This window comes from Ctenopharyngodon idella, chromosome 7, assembly GCF_019924925.1.
Source record: "Ctenopharyngodon idella isolate HZGC_01 chromosome 7, HZGC01, whole genome shotgun sequence".
NCBI classification, from domain to species: domain Eukaryota; kingdom Metazoa; phylum Chordata; class Actinopteri; order Cypriniformes; family Xenocyprididae; genus Ctenopharyngodon; species Ctenopharyngodon idella.
The window spans coordinates 48086115-48098368 of NC_067226.1; the positions used below are offsets into that span (position 1 = coordinate 48086115).

Below are 12254 nucleotides of genomic sequence, written 5' to 3' on the forward strand. Positions count from 1 at the left end.
CTGTAAGCACCCTCAAAGAATAGAGTTTAGGAAGAATATAATAAAAGCTTTATTTGTTAAGTTCATAATATTGAGAGCAAAGATCAAATGTAGAAAAACATTATCAGACAAACACTATTAGACAGTAATTGGCCCCTCTGATGAAACTTTGGGCTTCAATTAATTCACAGGAAATGAGAGAGTTGTGGCATAATTTTATTCATACAGTTGTACACAACAGAGCGAAACATGGTTGTGACTCTTCTTATAACTTCAGTTCTCTGAAACAAGCATGCTTTCTGCCAAATTCCCAAATTATCAATTCATCCTGTAAACTCAAAGATGGCTATTTGTACAGTAATTAAAATCACCACACATCCCTGGGGCCTCATTTATAAAATGTTGCGTAGAAACTGTCCTACATTTGATCTAAGATAATTTCTCAAATGTGCATACGAGTGATTCTGAGAAGATGAATGTATGCACAAAAAACGAGTATGCACAAAAACCAAACATACATCCAAAAAAAAAAACGAGAGTACACAAAAACCAAATGTACGTTCAAAAAACAAGTGCGCACAAAAAATGAACGTGTCCAAAAAAACGAGTACACACAAAAAACAAAAGTACATCCAAAAAAATGAGTACGCACAAAAACCGAACGTATGTTTAAAAAAAACGAGAGTATGCACAAAAAACAAACGTACGTCCAAAGAAACGAGCACGCACAAAAAAAACCGAACGTACATCCAAAACAACAATTACGCACAAAACCTGAACATACGTCCAAAAAATGAGCGTACGCACAAAAACCAAATGTACGTTCAAAAAAACGAGAGTACACACAAAAAAATTAACGTACGTCCAAAAAAACAAGTACGCACAAAAAAAAATGAAGGTACGTCCAAAAAAACGGGTACGCACAAAAAGCGAACGTACGTCCAAAACAACAATTACGCACAAAAACTGAACATACGTCCAAAAAAAATGAGTAGCCTATGCAGAAAAACCGAACGTACATCCAAAAAAAAAAAAAACACGAGTACGCACAAAAACCAAACGGACATCCAAAATAACGAGAGTACACACAAAAAACAAACGTATATCCAAAAAAGCGAGTACACACAAAAAAACGAATGTACGTCCAAAAAAACGAGTACGCACAAAAACCGAACGTATGTTTAAAAAAAACGAGAGTATGCACAAAAAACAAACGTACATCCAAAGAAACGAGTACGCACAAAAAACGAACGTACAACCAAAACAACAATTACGCACAAAACCTGAACATACGTCCAAAAAAAGAGTACACACAAGAAACAAACTTAAGTCCAAAAAACGAGCGTACGCACAAAAACCGAATGTACGTTCAAAAAAACGAGAGTACACACACAAAAAACAAACGTACGTCCAAAAAAACAATTACGCACAAAAACTGAACATACGTCCAAAAAAAAAATGAGTAGCCTATGCAGAAATACCGAACGTACATCCACAAAAAAAAAAAAAAAAATCACGAGTACGCACAAAAACCAACGGACGTCCAAAAAAACGAGAGTACACACAAAAAACAAACATATATCCAAAAAAACGAGTACACACAAAAAAAATGAACGTACGTCCAAAAGAACGAGTACACACAAAAACCGAACATACGTTTAAAAAAAACGAGCATATACGCACATAAACGAGCGTATGCACAAAAACACAAACTCTCTCATAGTTTGTTGATTAACTCTAAAGTAAAATTATTTCACAAGCAAGAGGATAACAAATAAGTTATGCATGAATAAAAATGTATATTTTTAGCCATTTTTTAAATCCCAAATCCTGTGTAATAGCAAAATAATTAGAAGAAGAAGAAGAAGAAGAAGTAGTTTTACTTATATAGTGCCTTTCCACAAGCTCAAAGTCGATATATTTCCATTTCAATTTATTTTTAAGGATAACACCCTTGAGATGAACCATCTCGTTTTCGAGGCGTTCCCCAACACAAAATAAACACAAAACACCAATTAGATAGCCTATATTAGATTATGATACCGTCTGTACTAATAATGGTTTGTGTTCTGATTATTTATTTGCACAAAACCTTCTAATAAGATAATGTAAACATTGCATGAATCGTTGAATGTGATGATATGCGCGCGTCAGAGCAGAGTACATCTGAAGCAGAAACTGACACGCGCATGCGTCCGGGAGGAGAAGCTGAGCGGACAGATAATGCGCGCGTGAACGAGAGCCGGTGTTAGTCTTTTCTGGACACCAATGGTGAAGAGGTGAGTTTCGTTATTTTTGTTTTAATTATATGTACGTTTGCATTATTCCGTATTGTGATGCAGATCGGTTTAAATATTGATACGAGATGTCTCAGACATCATGTCTGCATCCATGCTGCTCGTACTGAGGCTGATTTATGGCGCGCAAACTGCGAGCATTCCCCATACTAATAAAATGAATGAACATAAATCAGAAACGTGAATTTAACTGAATGTCGGTGTGTATAAATATAATCATAATTTAATAAAGAAATTGAAGTACATTATGAATAATGAAATAATGTCTATAATGAAAGAGGAATAATATGAAGGGATTTGACAGCTGATTTGACTAATTAAAGCAGACATTATGTGCATGACATGCCTCTGTCCTGTGCATTTGGCCTTAATTTAGCAATACTAAAAAAAAAAAAAAAAACTGTTTCTAAATGATTATTATTATTAAAAAAAAATAGCCGCATGAATGTAAACAGAATAACGTGTGATGTTGATCTCAGGTGTTCAGCTGTAATTGGTCTCACTGGATGTCAGTGTTTGCTGTACGTCTCCTGTGGATTGTGGCATGCAGGCCTTTTTCCTACCTAAAGGGCTATTTAAATTAATTAAGCATGATTAAGCATTACAACTGTTAAATGTGTACTTGTGTTGCACAGATAATGTTCTCACTTGTGTGAAAGCATTTTGGTGAACTGAAAGTTGTGTCTGTAGCTCATGGGCTCTGAATTGGTGGAGATGGGAAAACGTCCACCGCAGAATGATGAAAACACCACCGGAGTGCAGAACACTGGCCCCGGCGCTCACATGTCGGGAAGTGTGAGCACTCAAACCCTCGGCTCGTTAAATGCTCCCTCAAACGCCTGCTGCTTCTGCTGGTGCTGCTGCTGCAGCTGCTCCTGGTGAGAAAACGCTTATCTTTAAATGATTCACATGAAGTAGAGCAGAGTTCCCATAGACTTACATGACGGATTGTACAAATGAGACTGTTCAAACTTCAATAGCACCTGCAGACAGAAGTTACTTCTCTCATTGAATGGCATATACACCGATCAGGCATAACATTATGAGCACCTTCTTAATATTGTGTTGGTCCCCCTTTTGCTGTCGAAACAGCCCTGACCCGTCGAGGCATGGACTCCTCTAGACCCCTGAAGGTGTGCTGTGGTATCTGCACCAAGATGTTAGTCCTGTAAGTTGCGAGGTGGAGCCCCCATGGATCGGACTTGTTTGTTCAGCACATCCCACAGATGCTCGACTGGATTGAGATCTGGGGAATTTGGAGGCCAGGTCAACACCTCAAACTCGTTGTTGTGCTCCTCAAACCATTCCAGAACCATTTCTGCTTTGTGGCAGGAGCATTATCCTGCTGAAAGAGGGAATACGGTTTCCATGAAAGGGTGTACGTGGTCTGCAACAATGCTTAGGTAGGTGGTACGTGTCAAAGTAACATCCACATGGATGGCAGGATCCAAGGTTTCCCAGCAGAACATTGCCCAAAGCATCACGCTGCCTCCGCCGGCTTGCCTTCTTCCCATAGTGCATCCTGGTGCCATGTGTTCCCCAGGTAAGCGACGCACACGCACCCGGCCATCCACGTGATGTAGAAGAAAACGTGATTCATCAGACCAGGCCACCTTCTTCCATTGCTCCGTGGTCCAGTTCTGATGCTCACGTGTCCACTGTTGGCTCTTTCGGCGGTGGACAGGGGTCAGCATGGGCACCCTGACTGGTCTGCGGCTATGCAGCTCCATACGCAACAAACTGATGCACTGTGTATTCTGACACCTTTCTATCAGAACCAGCATTAACTTCTTGAGCAATTTGAGCTACAGTAGCTCGTCTGTTGGATCGGACCACACGGGCCTGCCTTCACTCCCCACAGTCGTCTAGCCATCACAATTTGGTCCTTTTCAAACTCGCTCAAATCCTTACGCTTGCCCATTTTTCCTGCTTCTAACACATCAACTTTGAGGACAAAATGTTCACTTGCTGCCTAATATATCCACCCACTAACAGGTGCTGTGATGAAGAGATGATCAGTGTTATTCACTTCACCTGTCAGCGCTCATAATGTTATGTCTGATCGATGTAGATTTCAATTAAAGAAATAGTTCACGATTCAAAGGTTTTTCGATGTGATTCAAGAATTGAAAACCTTTCTACCAGCCAATGACGATTCAGAAAGAAACGCGCCGTATGTCTGCTGTTACTATTGTAACGAACGCCACCTTTCGGTGCATCTGATTGACAGATAAACCACACGCTCTTATTTCAGTGTTGTTGTTAATGTTGTGGTTATTTCAGCAAACAGTTGCTTCATATGCTTTGGCTCGAGTGATCAAGAATATTTCAATGTACAAATAAGCTTTTCTTCGAATCCTCTGTCCTCGTTTTCTTCCCTCTGATCCTAAGGGGTTTAAGTTTATTCAGTGCACTGAAGCCTCTCCTCCACTGACATCCATTAAAACATCCTTTTTTTTGCCTTTGCCTTAAAGGGGCACCTTAAAGATTGCTTTTCAGGTAAATGATTTTTATGGAGTAAACAAAGTTTTTTTGCAAAGCGCATTTTTAAGAGAACTGAAGAATAAGTAGCGTGGTTTTGAGATGTTTCACTTGAGAGTACAGGTGTGCTAGAAAACTTCATTAAGACTAATGTAGACTGAGCTTTGAAGTGTGCATCTTGTATGCTTTAGGAGCCTCTCCTGAGACATTCAGGTGTCACATGGTGCACACAAAAAACATGTTTTTATAATGTGTGTTTGTGTAGTCTGACAGTACGCTCTGCTAAGGAGGAAAGAATTATGACGACAATCTCAGAAGAACAAGAGGAGGCTGATATCAACCCGACGTAAGTTAAAAATTGTAAATATTGCACAAAAAGGTAATCACTTTAAGAGCATCCCTCTTGGGAACTTTAAAGGGGTCATGACATGACTTTTTATTACTTTAATATGTTCCTTGAGATTTAATTATAATGTTTAAAATGTTTTCAACCCTCGTTTTGCCTAGTGGTTGGAATTTCGATTCATCCCAGAGACTGGACTCTCTCGAATGACAACAAAGCAGAAATACAAAGTTCTGTCATGAAACTCTAGATGGCACAGGCTGATAGATCCTTAACTCAGTCTGCTTGCAATCACATCATTCTCTAAAGAGCACAGCTGATTGGTTCCTGCTGTATCAGTAGCCAATGAGCTCGCTGCTCAACCTTCAGATATTAGGTTAGCATTTGCTGTAGCGACGTCACAAGGTGGAGGAAATAGAAAAGTCGTTTTGGCAGCTTGGTTTCAACAAATATGATTTCTGCAGCGAGGAAGTCTAAAACTTATTTAAAAGATCAAAGAAAAACTGTCATGTCATGACTTCTTTTTACGTAACACTTTCAGTAAATACAGTTGCAACCCTTTGTGAAACTTTGTATTTACCTTGAAGTTCTGGTCATAAAATGTGATCTAATTTTCAACTAAATCACAACAATAGATAATTACAGTCTATCTTTAATAACACACAAGATCTTGTCTTTATTGGACACACAGTGTACACATGCACAGTGTTCCTACTCTGGCACAGGTGTATATCTAAAGGCAGAGGAATTGTGGGAGGACTGAGCACCACAACAAAGGCGTAGCCAATCGGCATTAGGGGGCGTATGATGGTGGAGGAGAGAGAGTGAGCAAGAGAGAGAATTGAAGAAAGACTGCTGAAAGAGAGATGAGAGACAATACAAAAGAGAAAATCTCAGAGGAGCATCACTGGAGAAAGACAGGTTATGATCAGGCAAGAGCTTTAGGACCTGCGTTAATATTAGAGAGACCTACGCGGGAAGGCCTGAAAATGGACGCTGAGCTCGCGTGTTGTTTCTGCTCCATTCGGGAGTAACGTTGCTGCGGTTTCACAGAACCAAGAAATGCTGTTGTTGTGATGTTAGCTGTAGTAACAGGACAGATTTGAGTGTCAGTGTTTGTCTGGAGCTGCTGGCGACTAACAACCAACTTTTACCTTATTTAATCATGTGTACTGTGTGTTCATTTGTTCATTCGCTCCAACTATGATAGACTCACATGCCGGCGATCGGGGTTCGAGACCAGCTCGGATCGAGGTGGTTAGGAGCGGGCGTTAAAGTGTTTGTGGATTTTAGAGATTGAGCAATGAAGAGAGGGGTGGGATTGTTTGGGTTGATTTCAAATATCAACAGCGTTCAACAACAATTCTGGGAGATCGCATACTGCACCTTTAAAGTCTATACTACCCATAGATTGTCCTCAAGAGACATTTTGTGACTTTGTGGAGCTGGCTCTTCAACTAAGTGGATCCCCTTCACTGTGGGTGAGGTTAAGGAGGTTTACGTCAGTCCTGAGTTCACTCCTGCCACAGAACTTTTGATCATTTTTAATACAGACCCTGTGCCAGCATACACGCCTGTGACGGACACCCAGAGGATTTGTCCATTACAGAGGCCAGTGTCTGTTCTGGAGCCAGTGCCAGTCACTTTTCCCATCCTTAAAACCCAGCCTGGCAAAACTGTTCTCATTGCCCCAGCCATGGAGGCCGTCCTGGGGTGCGTTTCCCGAAAGCATCGTTGGCCAACTATGGTCGTAAGTCTCATTGAACTCTATTGGTAATGACGGGACTTGCGACCATAGTTCGCTTTGGGAAATGCACCCCTGTTCGGCTTGATAGACTCCCTGGTTCCCCCCAGGTTCCTAACCTCCTTTGGCTCAAAATTTTTTATGGAAACCATTCAATATGTTAGTTTTCTAGAAATTTAACCACAGAGCATTTACTTTGGGAAACCATTCTGAAACATCTTAAAAAGGAAAGATTCAGCAGTGAAATACTAATTGCCCTCCATTAACAGTAGTAGTACTTCAATTACTGATGGTTTGTTGAGACGCTTGCCTTTTTTTCTCCTTTGATGAACCCATTGCTAACAACAGAACTATAGGTCAGAAAGTGGTTCATGACGGCCTTTATAGTGTATTCATCGCTGTGCTATTGCAGCCATTTAAGCTGGATGCAAAGTAGCAACAGTGCTGAACAATTTGTAAAGCTGTGGACCTTCAGAGAAACCTTTTCCAACAGTTCAGTGTTCAACAGTTTTTATAGTGCAAGGTGGCTCTGAGCAACACCTCTAATCTCGTCTCATTAATTTGACACCTGTTCGCTTTTAGAGAATTCATTACCCTTAACTAACTTTTCCTCCCTGTGGTGTGAATGTTTCCACTGTGTGTTCAATAAAGTCATGAACATGTATTGATAGTATGTTACATACTAAAGCAGAAAATAGTGTGTTACCTTTTTGTAAATCTCAGGGGTCAGATATATTTTCCTGTAACAGTTTTAAGGATTACTTAAGAATTAAAATTTCCTGATAATTTCCTCACCTCCATGTCATCCAAGATGTTCATGTCTTTCTTTCTTCAGTTGAAAAGAAATGAAGGTTTTTGAGGAAAACATTCCAGGATTTTTCTCCATATAGTGGACTTCACTGGGGTTCAACGGGTTGAAGGTCCAAATGTCAGTTTCAGTGCAGCTTCAAAGAGCTCTACATGATCCCAGACGAGGAATAAGAGTCTTATCTAGAGAAACCATCGGCCATTTTCTAAAAAAAAATCTTAATTATATACTTTTTAACCACAAATGCTTATCTTGCACTTTGCATAAAACATTACGTAATCACATTGGAAAGGTCACGAGTGACGTAGGTGGAAGTACCACGGTAGGGTGAAAAACTCCATCTCATTTTCTCGTCCGACATTGTTGTTTTACTTTTTTTTGTAAAGGACATTTGACTTAGTCTTTGCACATTCGCTTTATAAACACTTGCTCGGGACTTCTGCCTACGTCACGCGTGACCTTTCCAACATGATTATGTAATGCGTGGAGCATCACAGAGCAGTGCAAGACGAGCATTTGTGGTTAAAAAGTATAAAAATGTTTATTTTTTTTAGAAAATGTCTGATGGTTTCTCTAGATAAGACTCTTATTCCTCGTCTGGGATCGTGTAGAGCTCTTTGAAGCTGCACTGAAACTGACATTTGGACCTTCAACCCGTTGAACCCCAGTGAAGTCCACTATATGGAGAAAAATCCTGGAATCTTTTCCTCAAAAACCTTCATTTCTTTTCGACTGAAGAAAGAAAGACATGAACATCTTGGATGACATGGGGGTGAGTAAATTATCAGGAATTTTTAATTCTGAAGTCAATCCTCTAAATCTTTCACCGCCATTGACAGAATTTTCCGGCAATCCATGTTTTCACTGTTATACGGTAGGGAGCGCTGATACGCATCTTTCTTTCCTGATCTTACCTCTTCTACAGGCCTCAGCTCACTCTGGAGGAGGTTCGTGCGTGGGGAGAGTCATTTGAGCGCTTAATAAAAAGTGCACAAGGTCGTGCGCACTTCCAACAGTTTCTGAAGACTGAGTTTAGTGAAGAAAACCTGAACTTCTGGCTAGTCTGTGAGAGTCTAAAGAAAGAGACCAACAAAACCACGGTAGAACAGACTGTGAAACAAATATTTGAGGACTACGTTTCTGTATTGTCACCTAAAGAGGTATGTATGCTCATTTCCACATGATCTGAATTTTTGCTTATACTATAGTTAAATATGATTATCTTTGTCTCCATCATGTGCAAACACCCATTGTTTGCTGACCGGTTTTCCAAAACATCCTGGTTACGTATGTAATCTGAATCCCTGAAGAGGAAACGTGATGCTAGTTCTGTAGCTAATGTTATGGGAACTTCTACCACATTGACGATTGTTTAAAGACTGTATAGAATCATGACGATTCATTGGCTACATGATCAACAACTTCTATGCAGACATTTCTGACATCTCCCTCACATCCCTGTCATGTTCTTAACCCTAGACCTATTTCTATATATACAGAAATATATAAAATTATCACAATTTTTGTTTTCACAATATTGCATTAAAGTCTGAATCGGTAATTGGTGACACTTGGCCCTAGTAGAAGGCAGCTCAGCAGTTTTTGGAAAGGAACCACAAGTTTACCTCATCTGGAAACCTGTGTTTGTATGTCTAGGTGAGTCTGGACTCACGTGTACGTGAAGTGATCAACAGGAACATGCAGGAACCCTCATCATGCACGTTTGACGAGGCACAGCAGCAGATCTACATGCTCATGCAGCGAGACTCCTACCCACGATACATGAACTCCAGCATGTACGCAGAACTCATACAGAGCCTTGAAGAGCCCACTGAGTCCTAACATACACACATGAATGTACACAGTTCAGACACAGGCCTAACACACTTCCCTGTAGACCTGGTAGATCCCTTTGGCCCTGTTTACACGTACCTTTCATCCCAGGTGATCGGGTCAGCCAAGACAGATCGGCATACGCATCTGGTATTTACACGATTCTCAAATGCATCTCCCTCGACTAGTTGTTATTGAATTTAGTTGACAGAAGGGTCTCCGATTTTGTGCTACATACATCATAGTTACAGCAAAAACAGCCACAACATCAAAATGCATGTCTAATATTGTGTCGGTCCCCCAAAACAGCTTTGATGCATCGAAGCATAGCCTCCTCAAGACCTCTGAATGTGTCCTGTGGTTCAGGAATGGTTTGAGAGTTCAAGGTGTTGCCTTAGCCTTCAAATTTCCCAGATCTCAATCCGATTGAGCATCTATGGGAAGCTCTGGACCAACATATCTGATCCACGGAGGCCCCACCTCACTGGACCCAAAGGACCTGCTGCTAATGTCTTGGTGCCACAAACCAAAGATGGAAACTCTTGGACTCGAGTCGTACTTAAAGGGTTAGTTCACTCAAAAATGAAAATTCTGTCATTAATTACTCAGCGTCATGTCGTTCCACACCCATCTTCGAAACACAAATTAAGATATTTTTGATAAAATCCAATGGCTTGTGAGGCCTGCATTGAGAGCAAGTTAACTTAGACTTTCGAACGCCCAGAAAGCTACTAAAGATATATTTAAAACAGTTCATGTGACTACAGTGGTTCAACCTTAATGTTATTAAGCGACAAGAATACTTTTTGTGTGCCAAAAAACAAAATAACGACTTTATTCAACAATATAATAGTGAAGGGTGATTTCAAAATACTCCTTCATGAAGCTTCGAAGCTTTACGAATCTTGTGTTTTGAATCAGTGGTTCGGAGACTCTGATTGAATTATTGCATGTTACGCCCAAAACACACCCATGACTCATTAAAAGACGAGGTAAAACCCTTTTGGACCGTGCGCCTGTCATTAAACTAGCAAAAGTGGATTCAGACACGTCCTAAGTGCACCTGCGCCTTGTGCTTAGATCGTTAAAATAGGGCCCTTTGTGTGCTTTATTAGACATTTTTGAAGTAGAAATCACTTTTGATATTTCTAAACACTGTTAATTACAATAACTAGCTGAAAGAACTATTGCTAAAAATAGAACAAAGACTGGAGACTTGACTTGGCCTTTAGGGACTTGTCTGCCACAAACCACCGGACACGTCCAGAGGTCTTCTGGAGTCCATGACCCGATGCACCAGAGCTGTCCTGACAGCACACGACCTACACAATAATATGCAGGTGGTTTTAAAGCTGTGGCTGATCAGTATACTATATATTGGGATAAAAAGTGTCATTTTTGATGTTAAAATAGTCTCTCTTTTTTTAAGCATCCCAGCCACCCCGGCCACGAACAAATGGCGGACGTTTGGTGCAAGAATGTTTGTCCGACTCATGTCAGATAGGAATGTTTGCATTTAATCATTTATCAGTGTTTCTCAACCCCAGTCCTCATGACCGCCCAGAATGTTTTAGATGTCTCCCTATTCAACACATTAAGAAGCTGATGATCCGAATGTGTTTATTTAGTGAGACATCTAAAACATTCTGGGAGGCGACAGGACTGATGCTCTGAAACACTAATGCCAGACATAGCCAACATTTTCTGTGAAGTCTTGTCCATATACAGCGCTGCCGTGATGACGTATTTTTGTAGGCCAACCCGGAAGTGAGCATCACACTGGTTCCCTCGACAAAATCCCAATAGGAGTTTCCCATTGTCTTTTGGATTATTGCAGAAAATAAGGTCTGTGTGACGATTATTGCACAGACTTATGAGTTTTGAAACGTAAATACAATCGGCAGAAGTCAAAAGCTAAATGTAGGGTATAAACGAACTACACCATGGTCACATGACTTCAACGTCACCATCAATAAGCTTCCGACAACTCTTTCAGTCTCTGTTTAAAAACATCTTACATTAAAGATGGAGTTAGAATAGTTTGCAAGAGCACAAACACAATGAGGCTGTGAAAATCCCATTCAAAAAACCCATTGACTTCAGTATGATGGAACCGGAAATGCTAAAATACTCCTTTCCAGGTTTTATCCTACTAAAATATATCATCCCTGGACCACTCTATATATGTCACTCAGACAGAAGTGCTATTAAAAAAGTTGTTGCACTGTTCATAGTTCAATTTTTATTTCAAATAAGATATTCTCATATTTCTGTCTGCACGGATATACACTTAAAATGGCAGAACCGTAATTGTGCCTTGCCTCACATACTAGGATAGGCTAGTGTCATTAAAAACTGGTGCTTTCAATTAGTTTCAGTCTAGATGATTTACAATTTATATGTGAGATAAGAAGAATAGATCTTACACCTACACACACCAAAGCATCGATCTACGGAGATCAACTCAACATTTTATCTGTCTAGGACTTGATGTTTTTAAATGCAATTAATGCATTTGATAAATTTATGTATACTGTATAAACTGTACAAAAAGAGATAAATAACAATAAAGTAAAATAAACACAAACAAACTGTTTTAATGTCCCATTAACCTAGCGTACAATCTTTGATTTGAAAATAGACGCAGTCACATCAGGAAATGGGAATTAAGTTTAACCTAATTTTAACACTATAAGAGATCTGCTCATAACAAACATAATTACAAACACAATTAAACAATGTTTGGCAGTCAAAAGTTATATATACAGT

The 12254-nt window shown here is 39.9% G+C and overlaps 1 protein-coding gene across 1 annotated transcript; it reads left to right on the top strand.

Moving 5' to 3' along the window:
- Window positions 1-104: 104 nt before the first annotated feature.
- On the top strand, window positions 105-12076 carry LOC127515830 (regulator of G-protein signaling 20). The gene is made up of 5 exons (XM_051899915.1): window positions 105-2258; window positions 2967-3154; window positions 5023-5103; window positions 8578-8812; window positions 9309-12076. Exons 2-5 carry the CDS (start codon window positions 2970-2972, stop codon window positions 9492-9494), a joined length of 687 nt encoding a protein of 228 aa, XP_051755875.1. The 5' UTR covers window positions 105-2258; window positions 2967-2969; the 3' UTR covers window positions 9495-12076.
- Window positions 12077-12254: the final 178 nt, after the last annotated feature.